Here is a 21,312-nt window from a genome sequence, read left to right on the forward strand (position 1 = left end):
TGTTCCTAGAACTGCTGTTTTGGGCCTAAATTAATTGTTAAGGAATATACAGGATTAGCAGCTGCATTTCCAAAGCCTTTTATTGCTCCTTTTTAATCATTGCTGACAATCTAGAAGTCATGTTTCACCAGAGATGCAGGTATGCTTTTTGCTCTGGAAAACCTGTTCTCTCCTATTAAACAGGGCCTTAAAAATCCATTCAAGAAGGCACTCTTGGGGTGGATTTTTCTTTGAAGTCAGATTCCTAAATCTGCAGTTCAGAACCAGAATTACTGATCAATGCTGACTGCTGTCCTTCTTTAAACCAAAAATTCTGTTCTCTGTAAGAAATGCCATTAAGCAAAGCAGTATTTGACAGAAACACTAAAAATGAGATTGCCCAAAAAGTAAGTACATGTATGTGATACAGAAAACTAAAGGCACATACATGGGGTGGAAGTGAAACTACTGTAGAAAGCATTTTGCTATTTTCCCTTGTGTTTCTCTCCTTATGTGCACGAGCATTAGAAATTTCATTGTAGGTTTTTGGCACAAAATATAGATTAAATTAGCAAGTTTAGAAATTCTTGCAGTTTTCAGTAAGGAAGAACAAATACAAGGAAAGAGTCCAAAGTCCACCCTGTAACAATAAAAGTCTCTTCATTCCTGCTGTTCCTACTGGTTTGTTAAGGTGCTTCTGCTCAGCCCAAATGTTTCTCCTTTAAGGCTGGTCTTTATCTCCACTCTTCCAGCTGCTGGTTGGGATTTTTTCAAAACTGCAGGAACCTGGACAAGAAGCAAAAGAGCTTGTAATTACATGAGAAGCTGCTCTACATGTGACAGAAGAAAATAAGGCCCCACAGAAGCCTGAACTCTGATTTTGCTCCCCTTATTTTCAGAAGAATGTTTTTGGCTTCTCCCTCCCTAATACCTTCCAGTATCTTTCTCCAAGTCAGTCAGTATGTGATGGACTTGGTTTTGAGCTACACTTCCGGATATTCTAGTTAATCGTAGCCACAGTCAACAATCCACAACAAACTACTTCTATCTGCCTCTTAGTAGCAAAAGAGGAGAGGGAAGAAGGGGAGTTTATCTGAGGCTCCCTCTGTCACTTGTAGCATCTTAACTTTTGACTCTACTGATACTTCTGCTATAAATATTACAGTGCAAAGATGAGGGAGACAATACAGTTCTGCAAGTCCAGGAAAGGACAGTCAATAGGGAAAATGAGCCATACATGCTAATCTGAACACGGTCTCTTCGGAAATCTTCCTAGTTTGGTGCCATCAATGACAAAGATTTCTGGTGTGCATGCCAGAAACTATTACAAACTTCAGACTGAGAGTCAGACACTACAACCACGACATCATTCTCCAGAGTGATGTTACAGCTAGCGCTTTTCCTCATCATCCTTTTAGCTCAGCTTATTCTTATACAAGACAGGGACTATGGATCTCTCAGAGTTAGTATGTAGGTGGGAGGATGAGGACTACTTCTACCATTAGCCTCAGCTTTCCTTGGGCTCCAGGTGAAAGTAAATACAGCACTTTTCATGGAACAGACTGCAGCTTCACTTCTGCCCAGTGCTGTGGCTCCCCACCTCCTTCAATCCAGCTAGGGAGTACCATCTCTGCCATGGAGCAGAACCTGAGCTGAATTCTGCCATGCTTTGTGGCCAACCCCTCTAAGCCATCTTATTTTCTGCCTTAGGAATGGACTGCAGACACAGAGTGTGAGGCAGGAGCCCCAGCCAGCCATACATACGTGAGGAGGTAGTGGAGGATCCAGGTGCCGCCCAAGGAAGGAAAGTAAGCGCCGCCAGATCAGACCACTTCCCAGAAACATAATCCCTGTCACCAACCAAAATATCCTGGGGTCCTACCAACAGAACACTCCCATTAGACATCTAACTGTCTCTCCAGAAAAGGGTAATCTCTCATTCCCCACCAGAGTTTTCTTCCTTTATGGGAGAAAGCAGTAAACTCTTCACCATCAACAGCAAAGCCCTCCCTTGGGAAAAGGGCTGTTTCACAGCAAAGCATTTTGTTTAGGATCACTGCACTATATTCTGTTACTGTTCCATGAAATTTTCCTTCCTTCATTGGGAAGTTTGAAAATTCAACCCTTATATTGAACTGATTTGAAAAGGAAGAAGTCTTTGCTTTGTTTGTTTGTTTTAAAGGTGGCATGTGCAGTTTTAAAGTTGTACCCCCCCAGCCTGTACTCCTTCCTCCCCAGTTTAGGTACAAACAACAACTGACAGTAGACTGCTTCCTCTGATGTGCTGGAAATGCCCTGGCTGCTTGACAGATACCCTTGTATCTGGAAGACAAAGCTGCTCTTGTCAGAATAGATGTCCATTAAAGAAACTTTAATACTACTTTATAATCAACTACTTATACAACCAAAAATTTGTCTTCCCATTTCTTTTCCATGGACATGACACAGGAAAAAGGCTGCAATACTGTGCAGTTTGCTTACAAAGGAAGTGACTGTATGAACACATGAATCACTGGAATGCATGAGGCTGTACCAAATATGAAATAAGCTGTAAGAGCAGGACCCACATTTTATGATAAACACAGGACTTCCTTACCTCTTCAAGAGATGACTCCAAGTTCATACCAAAAGCAACTCCTAGGAGTCCAAAGAGAGAGAAAGAGAAAGTCCCCATGGTCAGCTGCAAGTTCAGCCTCATCATCACATTACGGTGGCTAAAGAAGGGAGAAACATCTGTAAGGGGAACCCAAAAATTTATTTGCTGCCTAAATTCTTAAATTCCATAGAGCATGCACTAAAAGCAAATAGTGAAAGAGAGGAAGTCATGCTGAAATTAGGTAACCCAGTTGCAAAGATCATGAAACAACAGTACAAAGAGACTATCATTTTGACATCGGTATATCTGAACACCTCTAAAGGCAGCAGGTTCTGCTTAACCATCATCAGACTTTCCAGCATGGCTCACTTCTCAGAGTAACTGAGTAACAGTAATTTACTGTTACAGAGTAACAGTAAATTTCTGCTCAAAGTTGTGACCACTCACCACAATCAGGTTGGAATTTCTGTCTGTATTCAAAATAGACAAAAATTCATTGTTACTTTGAAAATTAATAAATTTTACAAAAAAATGCTGCAGACTACAAACTTCAGTCCTTTTGGGTGAATTCCATATTCAAGTCTTCCACAAAAAGACTTTTGTGGTTTCCTGATACAGCATCCACTAAGTGCTTCTACAAATAACTCCTCAGTGTAGAGAAGAAAGAATATTAAACACCAACCTCAGACTGGCATGTTCTTGGAAATACAAGCTACAACTCTTTCTTTAAGTAATCTGACTAAAAGTGAAAAATGTAGCATACAGAGAGAATGAGAAAACTTGCTCTCAGGTTAATACTTTTTGTATCATTCTATAGGGTAATAATTTAACTTGTACTGGAAACCTGAGTAACCTAGCCAGACTCTGGCTAGTAATCTTTTCTGAACAGAATTTTAATATGCCTCTCAATGTGCAGACATTTCCTGTATTGAATACTCCCCTGAAGGGTCTAGGAGAAGCTAGGTTTCTCTGCTAGGGAAGACTGATACCTAGCTACAGAGGTACATACTAATTACACACTAATTAGGCTATCTTCTTGTTTTGCTTTATCCAGTTCACAATTAGAAAAGTGCATTGCAGCTGTGACTACAAATCCATTCAACCTCACTAAGACAGAATTCTCCTTTCCTTGTAGTAAGATTTGAGAAAGTCTAGGCCAAGAAAGTCTAAATTTCTGTCAGTTTTTGGTAATCTAACAGATGGTACCTAACCTGTCCAGGTTGATAAAGATGATGCTTTCTGAGTCGTCAATCAGTACTCTGAGTTCACGAGCTTCATTTAAAAGATCTTCTGCTTGTCTGTAATAATTCTCCAAGAGCAGCTCCATTTCCTCTGCATGGTCAATTCCAGACATACTCTCCTCACTGTAAGCAACAATTTGTATTTTCCTGGTTAGCTACATATTGTATAGAAACATATTAATGATGTGTTAAGGCATGTAAGAGTTGTGGGGAACAATAGTGCTATTAGGCACTACACCACAAAATCCAACCTTTTGGTGAGGAACTTCCACCAGTTCCAACAGCATACAATAAAATAAATACTTTTATATTTATCAGCACCTCAGCATAGGCAGTCAATTATTTCAAGTAGCAAAGCTAACATTTGATGTGCTCGAAGTATGCACACCACCACAAATGTTAAGTTTTTTAGATATTACAGTTCTAAAAATTTTGTATTATATATTATTAAGTTATTATCAAATGCTAACTATTTTGACAGATTAACTTTTTAGTGCCCTCAAGTGGTGAGAGCTGGTAATGATGCAGTGAAAAACTCCCAACAATAAAACATCCAAGTCAATACACAAACAATTACACAATGATGGAGATGGTTTAGGTTATATTAAAATGATTTAGTACTGAAGCATTTGAGCTATACACAGAAATTCCTGCAAAGTATTTTTCAATCCCAAAGCAGCCAAAGAGTGAGCATTTTGATCAAAGATGCTCCTTCCTTAAGTGAAATCTGAGAGGCTGTCATCTTACTTCAGAGTGCTACTGCTGGTGCAGCAGCCTTCGCCTGAAAAACATGTTTCTGGCATTGTGTAGATGAAACTGAGGCACCTGAGGTCCACAAGAGTTTGGAAACTAAGCAGCAAAACCAGGAAGACTGTTCATAATTTTCTGTTTTGTGGTATGATCTCATTTCTCCAGAGAGACCTAAATTTTTAATGAATCTCCACCTGGCATTATTGACTGCTAAAGGAACATCTCTGAAATGGTTTGCCATGAAAGTAAGTGGTATGTCTTTAGAAATCAACTCATGTAAGCTCCCTGAGGACCTTTAAAAGGACTAGTTTCTCTAACTAGTTTCTCTCTTCTAGGGCAGCAACTTAGTTAGCTAACCTGATTTGAAAGCCCTTCAGATCTTGAGGTTTTCACTGCATGGAGATGAGGAGTTTCAGACTTGAAAGTCTTAGAGCACTATCTGCAGTATTACAGCTTCAGCTCAAGGTCATACTCGATGAGTATCTCTACATTTACATCAGCTCCTCTGGGGATACACAAAATAAAGACAGCCATAAAGACATGAAAATAACTGCCACTGGATGTGATTTCATTAACTAGCCTCCATCTGTCTCATGACTCTTCCACATTCTGATGTTCCTTCACACAAAGTTAAGAGTTCAGCCTCATCTCTCTGATCTAAGTTCACCATTCTGCTGCAAAAGATCTCTGATGGCACCTATCTGTTTAATTGGGATCCTCCACATCCTTTCAGGCTCCCCGAGTTCATCAAATACCACCTATCAATTGCATCAATCCTTCATCAAAAATCCTGCATCACACACGGGGCCAACGTGCCTGCATATGTTGTCATGGCTTGTGTTTCCCGGTGTGCCTTGTGTGCAGACTGCCTCACTGCATCCTGCAGCACAGCTCTTCACACAACCTCCTACTACCTCTCCTACCCTTGTACAATGGTGTCTGAGACAAGGGATGCCTGTGGGCTTCTCTTGACATGAGCATAAGGATTTTTCCTAGATCCCCTACACACTGTGAGTCAACAAAGGCTTTGGCAGCAGACTTACTAAGTCTAAAGCAAGGCTGTGAGCAAAACCAGGAAAAAGACCAGCTGCTGATTTAGAAGCAGCTGGAATTAACAGCTACATGTGATACTGCTCCAGAAGATACCTTAGCAATGCAAACCACTTCTGGAACACTAAGTTTCTGCTGCACATTTAGATTAAGCTCTGCAGCACGAGACTTCAAACCCACACTACCATGTGAACAGTATTAATGTGTACATGCAATGTAGTTAGGCAAAAGCATCATTCAGTAACTTCACGAAGTATGCTGGAAGGTAACTTCTGATTTTATATAAAACACATCTCTAGGCCCAAGATTTAAATACAATTCAGCCCAAAACATCTTTAGAAATTCTATACATTATCTTTCAGTTTTTTAATTTTTATTAAAGTGACCAGTGCTGTGTTGCTGTGTGCTGTCTTTCACCAGTGAAATAGGATTGTTTCTGCACATGCATCTCCTGGAATGCTGTTCTTCAGGTGTCCAAGACTGTTCTGAGGCCTCTTTCCTTTGGGTTCTGCTAGTCAGCAAAAAGCTAGGAGCAAGGTGTGCAGAACACTTCTAGTAAAGGAAGTGTGGAATCTGACCTATTCAAGACAAACTTTAAAATCTGTTTCTGGTTTTTATCTTGGTGAAACTGAGGAAAATTCTCTCAGAATGTTGATTTATATTGAAAAATAACATTTGCTTTTTCTGCCATCCTTCTCCCATCCCATCACATACTAGATGAGCTGGCCTGTTATGTCAATAACTATTTGTAACTCTGTAACAATGGTGTTCCTCTCCAAAATGGCAACTACAAAGGTTTCTGAAGTAGCAAGCATTAGGGTTACAAAAACATTTGAAAGACCTTCTTTCCATCCAGTTTAGTGTTCAAGTTCTCCTCAAACAAAATACACTGTTAAAAAAGTGTATGTGGTTTCAAAATATACATACAATACTTGTGGATCAGTCCATTTAGACACACAGAGTTCTTCTATTAGTTCTTCTTCATCTAAGATCTCCAGAATAGTTTCTTTGAAAACTTTAGCATCTGTTTCCAGTTCTGACAAGCTGAAGGAAGAACAGGCAAAAGGTCAAGTAATCCCCAGTTGCACCAGTGCCCAAAGGCAACCTTTACATGAGTTTGCCAGCCAGCACCCTAGTCAGATGGAGTGGCCAGGGAAGACTTCCTTGCAGGGTTGTAAGAGCTTCTTCCAAACACACTTTACAAGCCAATACTTAGCTGTGGCAGTGATCTGTCTGGGAACCAGTGAGGTAGAGACACACACTAAAAGGCACCCAGATGTATTTCTGAATATATTTGTAAGCCAGAAAAAGCAAGTGCTCTTTGAGCACGTAGCAAGTGCATGTTTGCACTGTCATATGAGAGAGGTCAATACTTGAAGGTAGCACTGTACTGGTAACCTCAAAGCACAGATTTACATAGATTTACAAAGGTTTATATTAAGGGGAACATTTTCACACTGATTCTCTTAGGTATTACTTTGTTTTGTCAGATGCTATTTAAGAAGCATGACAGTATTTCTGACTATTCAGAATTTCTTTCCCTTTCCCCCCATTTCACTAGATAATTCATATACTGATTTTTACATTCCCAAATGAGAACCCAGCATTACAATAATCTCAGAAATTAATATCAGATACCATTTTTCAAACACTTCAAAGCATGCCATTTTCTATGGTCATCTTCCAATGTCTTCACAGCTTATTCTTAGTTACCTCTTGCCATTTTGCAGGAGAATGTGTAGTTTACTCCTATCCACAGATAAAAGCTTGGGATCCACTAGGGCTTCCAGTGTCTCAAGGATCTGAGGCTGCAAAGTGTTAAGTCTTCCCTGCAGTTTGCTGATCTAGATAACAACATGATCCTTCATAAGAATTAAAATAATTCATTTAGAATGATTAGGGCAACTGACTCCTGTCTTTCAACAGAGAATTCACAGCAATAGGTAGTTAATACAATCTGCTTTTCAATGCCTGGAAAATACTTCGTATATGGATACCCCATAAACACAAAACCAGTGCGTAATACAGTATTTAATAAAAAGTGAACTGAAACCCAGTGACAACCACACCAATAAGGCTGATAAAGCAAAAACGCTATTGTCTATAGGTGAAAGTAGCAGGCACAAATTTCTAATGATAGCTATATTTCTTATCTGACTCCTGCTCAAAGGCCAAAAGCTCAGCACTTTTGTGTGATTTTCATTTCAGCTACAATACATCTCTAGAAAGAAATTCTGACTTGTTTTTTAATTATCCAAATGGTGGTGAAGCCATCACATCCAAATAGCACTTTACTAGAAATGGAATGAAAACACACATACACACAAAACTGTAAGAACTAAAGAAACAAGGGTCAAAATAAAATAAAAAGAGAAAGTGCAGAATGCATTTAAAATATGTACGTGTAAATATTAACACAAGACTAAAGTCATACTGCTCTTTCTGTGTAGCAAGAACTTCCCAAACATTTTTAAAAAATGAGATAGCTCACCCAGTACTGCAGGATTGCTTCTATGGCTCGGAATTCAAAGGGCAGGGAATATGTGACTAGTTGACCTTCCCCAGCCAGCTGAGATGCTAGTTCATTGAGGAGCCAGTGTTCCAGACTTAAATTACGATAATCTAGTATCAGAAGAAACTCTGGTGTTATGACAGCCTTCAAGAACTGAAAAAGACAGTACATGTAAATAGTCTGAAAAAAAACTTGCTGAAGATTTTTCATAACTGTGTTGCACATTTCATGACTTGGGCTTTGATAAAACCAATCTTCAAACCTCATTTCAGGTAGGAAAATAACAAAATCTCATGCTAACTGCAAAGAGGCTTAGACACAGCACTGTGCCAGGGATTGAGAAGAGGCTTCCCACAAGCCTTTACTTCTGTGACAATGTTAGTAATGTTTCTCCTGTGCTCAACCAGGACAATGGTCACTAATGTGTACAGTTGGTGAATTCACACTCAGATTGCTAGGCAAAGCTCCAAAGAAACATTTACTGCTGGACTGCATGATACAGAAAGCTGCTGTTTTCTTGCTGTGCAAGAAAATCGAAGTGCAAGGATGAGAATAGGGAAACCATTACCTCCATTCTCATGATGATCCTGTTGTTCCTGGTTGCAATGCTCATCACATGTTGAAATCTCAGATCTCGAGCTTGAAGACCCAACTCCTGGTACAATTCTGTTTTCTTCTTTTCTATCATGAAAATATTTTTTGATGAAGACATTTAGAGGACAAGCACATATGTTCTGAAATTAGGAAACATCCTAGTGTGTTACCAAGTCCCACAACAAAACAACCCAGTTATTCTTAAAGGTTTTCCTCCCATTGACTCCTCAATCTAAGTCATTTTCTACAAAATTTAAAAGATTGTATCTTGAATGGAAAAATTCCATATATAAGTGAAAAAGTTGGCCATGACAATTAATTTTACATCAGAAACAAGTGATTTCTTTGAGAAAGCACATGTAATCCTACATGGACAGACAAGGCAGTAAAAGCAGCATGCTGGCCAGAAAGAAAAAAGGCAAAGAAAAAATTACCTTCCTGGCAGAGATGGTAATACATAATTTTCAAAATATTACTTAAAAATGCAAAAAAAATATGTAACAATAAAGATACTATGAAGGCCCAGTGGACAACAGCAAAACAGAAGAAATGCTGCAACATCCCAAATAAACACAGTAAAGTATCCAAACCATATTTTTTTTTTAACCAATAGATTTCCCACTGGGCTTTTCGGTATGGGACAAGGAAGAAACTCAATCCCCAAACAAAACTACAGTGAAACTTACCAAAATAGGTAGTATTTCCCTCCTTGTCAAACTTCATCTGGAGGAATGGGAAAAAATAATAAATTCACAGAACCACTATAAAACAAGAAATCAATTTCCAGAATTATTTGCACTTTCCTAGAAGCCAAATGGAAAACATATTACGAAGAGAAAGCAACTTTTATGCTCTCTATTCACAGTTAAGCAAAACAATTGTATGAAATGGCCACATTTGTGTTTGTGACCAGTGTCATCTGCATGACTGTGTTCCTACATAAACCTTAGTAAGGTGATTTACAGAGGATCAGACACAGAACAGACTATTTCTGTTAGAAGAGACTTACAATGATCAGAGTCCAGCTGCTCAATCAGTTCAGGGCTGACCAGAAGTTAAAGCCTGACATTAAGGATGCTGCCCAAATGCCTCAAATATGCCTCAAATGCTGACAGGCTTGTCATATCAACCACCTCTCCAGGATGCCTGTTCCAGAGTCTGACTACCCCCTTGGTAAAGAATTGCTTCCTAATGTCCACTCTAAACCTCCCGTGGTACAGCTTTGAGCTATTCCCATGCATCCTATCACTGGACCTCATGGAGAGGAGACAAGCAGGGCAACTTAAACCTGGGATTAAAAAATCAGCTATTTGCTCTGGAACACTGAAAAATTTACTAATAAAACTTAAAAGAGTACCACGGATTGTACGGTTAGGCTTTGTGCCCACATCAAATATTGCAGACATGCTATTTAGCTTGTAGCCTGCACCTAAACACTTCTTGTCTTAGCATCTTGTCATTCATATGATTCATTTAATGCTTGTATTTTCTAGTAAAATCATTTTCTTGGAAAGACTGCCGTGTCTAGATTAATCATGAAGTTTATTGCTTTGCTCATAAACAATGTAGCTTAATCTACTAAGTCTACTTATCTAATTACTGAGTTTTAAACTGACTTTCAGCAAACAAAGCCTACCTAAGCATGCATTCCAGCAGAGCTGCAGTGGAGGTTACAAGGAACCTTGTTACAGAATGACTGCTTTTCATTATCAACAAGGAGACCACACCTTCCTTCACTGGCACTAATAATGCAATTTTTCACAATATATATATATATATATATATATATATATATATATATCTAAAAGAAAAACATAATGTGCAAACCAAGCAGTTTGCAAACAGTTTTCAGTCTCCTTTAAAAAGAAAGCAGAGAGAGAGCTTGTTTTTCACCAAATCCTATATTTGCTTAGAACTGCAGCTATCAAGACACAAGACTAATATTTCTACAGGTATTAACAAGCCATGATAAACTTAAGAAGAAACTTCTGACTGCAGCACTTCCAAGAGGTGATTTGTCTTCACAATTAGAGCCAGAGAACTTCCAGCAGATGCCGGGCCTTCGAAAAGCATCTTCATCAACACTATGTACTCTAACTGGTCCTCACATCAGAGTAGCTCAAAGCAACAATTTAGAACTAGGAATGTTCCCCGAGCCAAATCCACCTGTTTTTATGACGCTTTAAGATTAAGAAACAACCAAACAAACAAACAACAGGGAAGAAGCACCATCATCTTGCACCAGCTGCCGTCGCTGGCAGAAATGCCTGCAGGTACTTACCACTGCAAAAACAGGAGACACGCTGGCTAGGGTGGCTTGGGAGGTCTCAGTGGGGGCATGTTGGTAAAATTTACCTGCGGGAAGAGAACACAGCTTTACTTCCAGCACATCGCCCTTGGCCTTGAGCCGCGCGGTGCCCCGCTCTCAGCTCCGGCACACACATCAGGAAGCGCCGGTCACCACAAGGCCCCGACAAACCCGACACCGCCCGGCCCGGCCCGGCCCGGCCGCTCCCAGCGCAGCTGCCCCAGCCCGGGTGTCCCGGGCCCGACCCGCCGCTCACCGGCCCAGCAGAGCAGCCCGCGGGCGCCCGGCGGCAGCGGGGCCGGTCCCGCGGGCCGGTCCCAGGCGCGGCCCGGCGGCAGCCCCGGGGCGGCCCGCGGGCGGGAGCCGCCGCCCGCCGCTCCCGCCCAGCCGCGGGCCGCGCAGCAGCAGCCGCCGCCACCGCCCAGGGCGCGGGGGAGCAGCGCGGCCCCGCGCAGCATCGACCCCGCTCGGCCCTCGGCCCGGCACCGCTCCCGGCGCAGCCGCGGCGAGCGAGGAGCCCGAGCGGCGGCGGGGAGGAGGAGCCCGGCGGGGTGACGGGGAGCCCCGGCGCAGGCTGGGAGCCGCGCGGCCACGGCCGCACCGCGACGGGGACAGGCCCGGGCCCCGCCGGCCGCAGAGCGGCGCGTCCTGTGAGCCGCTTCTCTGTTTCTAAATGCTGCGAGAGAACTCGGTGGCGCCCTGCAAGTTCATAGCCGTTGTATTGTAATGCGCAGAGTCATGATCCTTCTCACCACCTTCTCACTCGGTGGTGAATTTTGTACATGGTGATTTGTGAGAATGGGGAAAAAAACCCCCAAAACCCCATAAAGCTTACCTGAGCTCTTCTAATGAGGTAGGTCCGAATTGAAAATCTAATTAAATGGGTAACTCTTCCCAAAGACTTAGGTGTTCTTAAAATCTCAGCTCCGGCAGTGCTCATAACCTGAGCACACCTTACTGTGGCTGGGATTTTCCTTTCCTCATTTGGCCACTTCCTGATGATCTTCTAAAATACGGGTTGTTGTTTTTTGGTTTTTTTTTTTCCAAGTAAAGTACAATTTTGTCCCCAGCAAATATCTTGGAATTAAATTTCCTTGTCCTTCTGTATCTAAGATAGAGACAACCTGGGTGGTTGAGATGTAAAAGGTTCATTAGCAGCATACCAACTTCCACTGCTACATATTCTTTTGAAACTGCAGCTTTCATGTGCAGAAGGGCAATGCAGGTAGCAGGGATATCTTCCCTTGGCTGGTCCTGCTGAAATGTGTAAATCGGCCTGGAGGCAAAGCCTGCTACCTAGCCCTGCAGCAGGACATGTTATCAGACTGTACTTAGAGTACTCATTAATCCTTAGCTGGGAAGTAAAAAAGGAAGTGATTAATGAAATGATCCGTGCAGCATGGCTGCTCCAAGAGGAAGGCACAAATCTAAACACCGGTCTGAGTTTTGAAAACAAGGGTGTCGCCAAACAGGACAAAAAAAGGTATCCAACATCAGTTTGATGTGAATAAGCAGACACTTCTTTCTTTTGGTGCTGGGAACACACAGGATTATTCCTCCAAACGTGTTCCACTAAGTAAACAAAATCCATCCATTTTATATGTTTTTTTCTGCCAAGTCATCGTTACGTAAGTTGTTTTATGTACTATGCATAATCCGTCCACTTTTAAATTTAACCTTTACAATAATTGGTTTTGCTAATTACATAACTTCATTAATATTCCTACCCTAAGACAATCATTGATCATCTTTACTGACCTCTGCTGGTTGGAAACCTTGACATTCACATCAAGATGGGAAGGGTAGGGGGCTTCCAAGCAGCATAACTGGTGTGCATGACGATCTCCATTGTTTCTTGAACAAAACATAAGAAATCCAGGAACTTCTTGGTGAAGTTTCTATGGCTGTATACTTTAAACACAGCAGTCCTAACATTGCTATACCTTATACTTTACCATTTTCTACTTGTAATCATAACTAACTCTTTTATATGATAAATAAATTATTTTATCAGAATATTTGTAACAACACTTTCCTTTTCTTTCTTGCACCAGGTGATCTGTGGATTTGTATGTTTGTGTGTAGATACGTACATAGATGAGCCTTTGTTACAAGTGGATTGATGTGCACAGAATCAGAAGGATTGTTTATGCACACCTTGCATACCTCACAAGGAAGTAATTAAATTAAAAAGTTATTCAGTAGTTGTGGACAGCATGTATGTGTAGACTGAAGCCATCAAAGGTTTTCAGTTTCAGGGTAACCACACCTGTCTGCAAATGTTGTCCCTATTCATACTTGATGAGAAGTAGAAATTTACTCTAAATGGAGTATTTTAGCTCTAGTTTTGGTTAATCTCAGCAGGTGGCAGTATGTGTGACACTAATTTAATCTCTTGGATGTCAGAGATACTTAAGATTTGGAAGTACCAGACAGCACAGAAAATACCTCAGGAAGGCAGGAAACCAGTGCACACCATTGCAGTTTATGTTGGCTCTGCATGTTGGAATGCAAAAACTAGGTAAGCATTTAAAGGATATCTGCCAGATATTTACATTTAATGAATGTGCAGTAAATCTTACATAGCTGACATTTCACACTCTTCAATAAAAAGGGAAAAGCTGCATGGTTGATCTATTTGTTTTCCTTTGCTCATCTGTTTTTCTGGCTGCTGAGATAACGTAAGTGTTGCAAATAAGACAATGTAACTTCACACAGAAGCTGTAGTGATACAAACTCTGCTATGTAGGATGCAGCAGGCCAAAGTATCAGTGAACACTGGCATTGTATCTCATTACAGCTGCATTGTCAGCCACCACTGCCACTGTCTGGAAGGGCAGACAATAACCAAGTGTCACCTCTGTCTTCAGAGGTGAAGGCAGCACATCAGTGTGAACTGGCAGCTGGGGACAAGCCTAAAGCACACACACAATGTCTGATTTCACACTGCTGCTGGCAAAAGATAACTGGAGATCTAGAACTGGCATCTATTTACTGTAATCTAAATACCAACGAGCTTCTTGTTAATTCTGCTGTAGGCACATGTCAGGTATCTGTCCTGCAGTGCTGACCATTGGGAGCGGTTTGCTGAATTTCATCAAAGAAATATTGGGTCAAGTTCATCTGCTGTTTGTTGAAGAGGCTCACTAACAAGGACAGGCATGATGGCTGTTCTTCATTCAGCCAAAAGGAAAGGATAGCTGCAGCACAGGACTGCTTAGTCATGAAACTGCCATCCAAAGGAGAAGCTATTTGTGAGGTTGAATGACACGAGGAACTAGTTCCACTGCCAGCTGAATGTCAGCGCAGACGTAGGGGACTGCTCTGGTTGCAGCTCTGCTTTATGCAAAGAAGGAGCAGAAACACCAAGGAAAAACAGAAAGAGAAGGAAACCATAGGTATTATCAGAGGAGTCCTTATAAATCTCTGCTGAAGAAAAGCTCAGAGAACTTTTTGGTAAAATTATGGTAAAAAGGCATCTTGGTCTACAGAAAATTCTTAATGCATAGCTTAACCACTTGATCAATCTTTTTTTTTTTTTTTTATATACACAAATACATTCCTGTACCTATAACCTGTTTCTTCTCCTAAAAGAAATGTGCAGTTTTATTCACATTGAGAAAAAAATAAAAAACAAAACAACAAACAACAAACAAAAGGCCAGATTAATCAAAACCCCACCCCACAATTGCTACCAGACAGTAAGTGTTTTGTGGATGATCAGTGAAGCTACACAAGAAGAGAGAGATAGAGAAGACCCCATAGAAAACTTACCAAAAAACCCACTCATGTTTACAGTAATTGCTCTTACATTAATGAATCAGGAATACCCAATTGATTATCTCAGGTTCCTTGATCAAAGGGTAGCTACAGTAACACACTGAGAAATCTTTGCTTAAGAAGGATGACTTCACTTTCATTAATCTATAGCAAGACCACATGGAAGGTATCTTTCAACCTTTTCCTTACTTAAGATAACCCACTGGAATCTTTTTTCCCCATGGAGAACCATTTCCTTTTGTGCCTTAAGGGTTTGCTAAAGCCTTTTCCCTGTGTAATCCTTCAGCATTTTGGCTGTCTCAAGAACAGGACAGGACCTCAGTGATCAAAAGCTGTAGTTTAAACTGTGATTGTCTAAGTTATTTTTTAAAGCAAAAATACTTGATCATGGTATTCTCAGGAGTTTTTGATCTGGCAATTGAACAAGCAGATGAATTTCCTATAACTGGGCTTTAAAATTTACAACTGCATTGGTATTTTACTTCTAGTGTATGCATGTGAGCTGAACCAATTGGTATTTATGTGCTTTAAATTGTGAGTGCAAACAGTCTGGATACTCCAGACTTACAGCTGGGAATAAAGTAGCTGCTATTGTTTTGTCTGATTTTCTGATAAGCTTCACAGAGGTGCACTTATTAAATGTGATTCTCAGCAGTGTGTGCAATAAGAATAAGCTAAATTTAATTCTGTGTTTAGAAACTTTATCCTTTTTCCATTCTGTCCATTTTGCTGATATTTTCTTCAGCACTAGGATATTTCTGTCTTCATGACTTCATGTTTTGCTGTCACCGAGCATAGCTGGCAAGGCCCTGCAACAAGCTGCAAAATCTTAACCGGTTCTGAAAAGGCAGAGAGCTCATGGCATTCTGGTGCAGAGAAAGTGACCCTGTTTGATGCTACACTATGCCCTGGCTCTGCTCTCATAACATCCCCTGACATTATGGTATGTTATGCTCCTTGTGTGACCTCAGGGGATCCTGACACATGGCCTGACAGACGTCATGTCATGCACCAACCTCATGTAAGATGAGAGGTCTGATGTTGCTCCATCATAAAGAGATTATGTGTCTCTGCATTTGTCTTAATCATGTCAGTGGGTTCAGCAGCTTGTCTCCTTGCTGTTGAGAATGTGATAAGAGATTGCTTACAAAGTGAAACAATAGTGGGAATAAAAGGTCAGACCTTGGAAAAGCAAGGAGGATCAAATTGTCATGGTTCAAGGCACTATTATGGACTGAAGTGTCTAACCTTTTCTTAGCTTTTGGTCAGCAATTGTACATAGGTGAGGTGGAAAGCCAAGATTTTGTCCACTAATTTTAGGCTGCTTTAAGGCAAGCAGTGCTCCGGTACCATTCCAGTGATATTTTATTTCAATCCATAAAGTGAATGTAACTAGTGTGGCCATAAGTAAATACCAACAGTATTCTGAAGTATCAAAAATGTCAAAATGTGTGCACCAATAAAATATTCAGTGTCTTACTCCATTGTCAAAGACGATGTGTGACTACAAATTAGACCTAAGATAACTAAATGTGGTAGAATCTGGTATAAAGTAGCACATAGTTGACATACCACTACTTGAACGCAGAGCAGTGTGAGGGTCATCATTTTTGGTTTTACTCAAAAGCATATCTTTAATAACAAAAATTTCAAGTTCAATGTTAAACAGTATCAATTCGAGGATGGTAAACGCTTGGTTCTCCCCGTTATTAGTTAGAAGGAGACCGGCAGCAAGTGGGGAACTTCAGCTGTTAACCAATAACAGTAGCACGTTTGACTGCCCTCACCCTGAAATTGCTCTTTTTGTAATGGTTAACTGCTCTGTTGTAATTCACAGCAGGGGGGTAATTTTCCCATCAAAGGAGGTAAGCTAAAAGGAAAGAAAATTCTTTCCATCCCGCGTGTTTAAACCCATTTGAAAAGACAATCTTTACTGTACACTACACAAATTCTGGTAGGAATTTCTAATACATTTTTAAACTTGAGACTATCGGCGGGAACAAGAGGTTGTCAAAGGAATTATATTTGTATCGAAGGCACTTCTGTTTTACTTTCTCTCAAGTTTTACGGCTTCTTGTCCCCAGGGTGTGCCGGAGCGCGGTGAGGGCGCTGCGCCGCCTCGGCGTTTCCCCGCTACCGCCGCTTCCCCGCCCGGGGCAGCTCCTTCCCTCGTGGGAACAACAGGCGGCGCTGGGCCAGGAGGAGGCAGAGCGGGGGTTTCCCTCTCTCCCTCGTTCGGATCCCGTTCCCGTTCCCTCTGTCCCCGCGGCCCCCTCTGCCCGCCTCTGGGCACGCCGCCCTCGCCCCCCTTCCCGTGGTGGCTCTGTGCCGGGCAGGCTCCCGGCGGGGAGCCGGGCACACGCGGGGTAAAGTTTCCCTAGGAAAGCAGGGGGTAGGGCTTCCCGTCATGGCAGAGCCGGAGGGTGAAGGCCCCCGAAGCCGCGGGTCCCCGGCAGTCCGTGTCCCTGCCGTGCCAGCTCGAGTGTCCCGCCGCGTTTTTCCGCCCGCGCTGGCGCTCCCCGCTCCGAGCTCTCCCGGCGCCCGGAGGGAGCGGCGCGCTGGTTGCCTGGGAGGAGCCGCTGTGTACGGGCTGCACAGGGCCGGGATCGCTCCCCGGGAGGTGTGCCCGGCATGTGCCCGGCGTGGGCGGTGTCAGGGCCAGAGGGGTTCCCGGGCAGGAGCCTCTCCCGAGCAAACAGGTGCAGGCGGCGCGGCTGGGGCTGCGCAGGACGCGCGGGGACACCGGCATGACTAGTCCTGGCACTAAGGCGTCGTGGCTCTCGCAGCCGAACGTGAAGAGCGTGCTGGTGTATCGCAACGGGGACCCTTTCTTCCCGGGGCGCCGCATTGTCATCCACGAGAAGAAAGTGTCCAACTTTGATGTGTTCCTTAAAGAGGTGACGGGCGGGGTGCAGGCGCCCTTTGGAGCTGTGCGAAACATCTACACGCCCCGGGGTGGGCATCGTGTCCGGCAGCTGGAGGAGCTCCAGAGTGGGGAGCAGTACGTGGCTGGTGGCAGGGAGGCCTTCAAGAAACTCAAGTGAGTGGCTGAAATGTAAGATTTATACAGAAATGAATATCAGCATTTGGGCTTTGGCACTGTGGCAGTGCTTCAGACGACCCCTCACCCTGTCCCTTTTATTAGTCATTGCGGAAAGAGAATTTAGAAGCTGTGACTTAGGCCGAAAGGAAAAGAGCTTTAGAGGTGAGCCCCAGAAGGGCTCAGTAGAAGAGTAGAAATAGGACAGTAGAAAAGGAGAAACAGCCCTTTAACCCAAAGGACATGCAGAATAACATGTTGTTGTGATGCCTGTGCTTAGCTGAAGGGCCAGTATTTGTGCTCAGGGGTAACAGGGTGAAAGCAGTAAAAGGTGGAGTGTTGACAGTCCCGCTACGAAGTTGATGAGCCTGGGAATTCAATTCACAATGCTTCCTTTCTTGTTTATTTTTTAAAAATCTAAAGTATTCGACACAGCTATCTGCATCTCCATCACTTCTGTTCATTTTGGGTATGTATATAGCCTTTTAATGTCCCCCCTGTTATTTAAAAGATGACCACTTAAATTATTTTTCCTACCTGGACACCAAGAATTAAGCTGCCAGTTTGTCTGTTTTCTAGTGAGTCATTGGGAGAATAATGTGAAGGAGGTGTGTTTCCAGAGTGGCTCTGCATGTGATCGGTAGATATTCTTAATTCTGTCAGTGAATTTCATGCTCTCAGTTGACTATTGCATCTTTTGCTCTTTGTGGGCATTGTTCCTATAGCTGAATTTATAGAAATAAATCTCAAAATTAACAATCCCTTCCTGGAGATGTTTGACAGTTCATACCATCAACTTACATCATCAAGACCTTTACAGTGTCTTCCTCATCTTGCTTCTGTAGAGTTGAGGACACTATTTTTCAGCAGAGCTCATTAGTGGCTCATTATGTTTCAGGACAAAACTCTCTGTGTAATGAACAGGATCTCTATCATCACCCTTACCATTTCTGTCACTAGCTGCTTCTAAAGATTTATTAAAACTTCTTGCACTTCAGTAGGAAAAACAGAGAAAAAGATGTATATTTAGAAGGCTAAATATAAGCCCTTTTCCAACAATACTTTCTCTTTTCCTTGTCAAATGCGGTGCTCAGCTCTAAGAGAGATGTACCATTTCCTTCTGAAATTAAATCCCGTGATTCCGTGGATAGCTTAAAATTGTTAGTTATCAGCACATCTTGTTACACCTCTCTAAATGTGTTTTGTGTTTGATAGGCTACAACTAAGTAAATGTTTGGCATTAGCACACACTGTTAAGAGAATTGGGCTCTCTGGATTTATATTGCATAGGGAAAAGCATTTCTTTTTGTCAGTTCACATTTTAAGGTCAGAGTTTTTTGGTGAGACTTTTTCAGACTTTTATGGTTGCAAAATACAACAAGGTACCCTGTTATTTAAAGCCAACAAAGAGAATACTTTAAGAAAAGCTAACCTAAGGGACTGGGTAAAAACAGGCTCTTTTATATATCCCTTGATAATATGTCCTAGTCCTGTGCTGTAGACAGGATAAATGGGATGACTTGAGGTCCCTTTCATTTCAACTCAGAATTGGAGTTGTTCACTTACTAGTATTTGTTTACATAGTGGTGGAAATGTTGGCAGTGCTTTTATAAGCATTAAAGACAAGTTGAAGGGCTAAATGTTGGAATTGTTCTTAATTGGGTTGTAGACAGAATGGTAATTAGGGAGATATCTTAGGCAGAAAAGTCAGAGAGGAAGGGCAGAAAGTTAATTGGAAGGAACAGATTTTTGGAAGGAAGTGAAGGAATGAAAGAAAAGTGTGTATTTTTGTGTTATGTGTCACAGGTAAACAGTTACAGTGTGACAGACCAAAGCATCTGCCTTAAAGGATCTGAATCTGGTCTGATGGCAGCAAGAAGTTTGATTATTTATTTATTTATTTATTTACTAGTTTTTATTTATTTTTTTCTCCCACTGATTCTTACTGGACATATTAATTGTTATGATAACTATGCGGGGCTGAACTTTGAAATGGAGGCTTGTGGCACTGATGTGTGAGAGCTGTGGAGTGTAGTGGAGGAAGTATCCAAGGAGTAGCAGAATTTGAAAGTGTCATTATTCAGCTTCAAGCAGTGCTTTTGTCTCTTCTCAGATACCTTTCATTGAGAAGTGAATCTTTTTCTTTCCTGTTCACAGTGAATTCAAGACTAAGTTGTGCTCACCTTTAGCACATGAGCCAAACCCTGACTCTTAACATTTTGAGATTGATAGTTCTGAGGGTGTATATTCTAGATAAACTGCTGAATAATTTTTCAAATAAAATAAAACAATCAGCATTTAGAAATTCTGATTTTAGGAAAAAAAAGTAGACATTTTCTTTAATGGAGGAATTTTTTTGCCAATGTTGGTAACTTTTGTAACATATAACAAGTTTTCCAGCTTGTTTTGTCATTTAGAGGTGTGCTAAGTTAACTCACCCTTTTTTTTTTGCACATATGTAGTAAAGTGTGTTGGTGTATTGTAGTTATTACAGTGGTGAGTGAGAATGCACATGTAGGCTGCTCCCCTGTGGAGTTCTTCTCCAGCTCTCAGCTTCCTGAAAGAAGACTCTCTATGCTGGAACTGTTTTCCATTTTATAGGTTTTTTTCAGCTTACTACTCCTCCATCCTTCTTCCTTTTCCCATTTATATCTGTGCTCATTCATCAATGGTAGATGGTCCCCTCTCCAGCTGTGTCTTTTTAAGCAATGCTGTAGTTTCATCACTGGCTTGGCTAGCCATGGGTTTGGAAGCATTTCTGCTTTCTTAGAAAGTGAGCATAGGGCTGTAAAATTTTTGGTCTGAAGTTTTTTTGGGTGCCATCATCAAAAAAAAAAAGCCTATTGCTCCTATTTAGAATTTTTCAGATTTGCAGGTCCTTGAAATTTGATGATTGAATTCCCAGACTACTGTACAGTGAATTTAAGCCTTTGACTATGTATTTGCTTTTCTTTTTCACTTTTCTTAGTTCTTGGTGAAGTAATTCACAGGTGTTTGGGAAACAAGAACCACAGTCTGCAGGTGTTGTTACAGGCTGTTGGAACCATTTTGCCTCAGGCACTTATTTCTTTTCAATCTTGCAGGCCTTAAGACTTCTTGGTTTTGGTCTAAAGAGAACTCGTTCCTTTTTAAACTGAGAGCTTGGAACAGTTGTTATTATTTTTTTTTTAAACATGAGGCTTTAAAAAATATTATCCTATGTTGCTACACTTACCTTTTTCAAAGCATTGGCATGCACTTTCAAGCATGGCCTGGCAACTTTGCTGTGTCCTACTGTCCTCTCACAACAAAGCCTTGAAATCCCTGTGGCCATTCTCTGGTACCTTGATAAATGATTGCCATTCCTTCAAAAAAAGAATGATGCTTTTCTTTATTTTTTTCCCCCTCTCTTTACTGCTTTTGCACCTTCATTCAAGTCCCACAAATTCTTAACTTTGGCCAAGTAGGAAAGTTTCTTCTGGC

At 41.6% G+C, this 21,312-nt stretch overlaps 2 protein-coding genes across 4 annotated transcripts in view; one reads left to right on the top strand and one right to left on the bottom strand.

Moving 5' to 3' along the window:
• Positions 1 to 54: 54 nt before the first annotated feature.
• Positions 55 to 11,814, bottom strand: MRS2 (magnesium transporter MRS2). Its single transcript, XM_058831105.1, has 12 exons — positions 11,783 to 11,814; positions 11,287 to 11,729; positions 11,004 to 11,077; positions 9,409 to 9,445; positions 8,697 to 8,809; positions 8,108 to 8,281; positions 7,330 to 7,460; positions 6,544 to 6,660; positions 3,787 to 3,939; positions 2,576 to 2,693; positions 1,744 to 1,857; positions 55 to 765 (listed from the first exon to the last, which is right to left on the bottom strand). The coding sequence occupies exons 1-12, from the start codon at positions 11,812 to 11,814 to the stop codon at positions 655 to 657; spliced, it is 1,617 nt and encodes a 538-aa protein (XP_058687088.1). The 3' UTR covers positions 55 to 654.
• DCDC2 (doublecortin domain containing 2) overlaps positions 11,721 to 21,312 on the top strand; it is a 60,406-nt gene continuing 50,814 nt past the window's right edge. The window contains exon 1 of one of the 3 annotated variants that reach the window (XM_058830846.1): positions 11,721 to 11,883. In XM_058830846.1, the coding sequence (XP_058686829.1) occupies positions 11,879 to 11,883 (5 nt within the window). In that variant the 5' untranslated portion in view covers positions 11,721 to 11,878. Of the gene's footprint in view, positions 11,884 to 16,911; positions 17,851 to 21,312 lie in introns of those variants that run through there. The other 2 variants (XM_058830844.1, XM_058830843.1) reach the window with 2 other exon arrangements.

The sequence above is a fragment of the Poecile atricapillus genome, chromosome 2 (genome assembly GCF_030490865.1).
Source record: "Poecile atricapillus isolate bPoeAtr1 chromosome 2, bPoeAtr1.hap1, whole genome shotgun sequence".
NCBI classification, from domain to species: domain Eukaryota; kingdom Metazoa; phylum Chordata; class Aves; order Passeriformes; family Paridae; genus Poecile; species Poecile atricapillus.

Excerpts from the sequence above, each read along its gene's own strand:
- MRS2 (XM_058831105.1), bottom strand. The coding sequence starts at position 11,814 with ATGTACAAAATTCACCACCGAGTGAGAAGGTG. Across the intron at positions 11,730-11,782 it reads CACCACCGAGTGAGAAGGTG|GGCGCCACCGAGTTCTCTCG; the intron begins GTGAGAAGGATC and ends ATGAACTTGCAG. Across the intron at positions 8,282-8,696 it reads GGATCATCATGAGAATGGAG|TTCTTGAAGGCTGTCATAAC; the intron begins GTAATGGTTTCC and ends TGTCTTTTTCAG.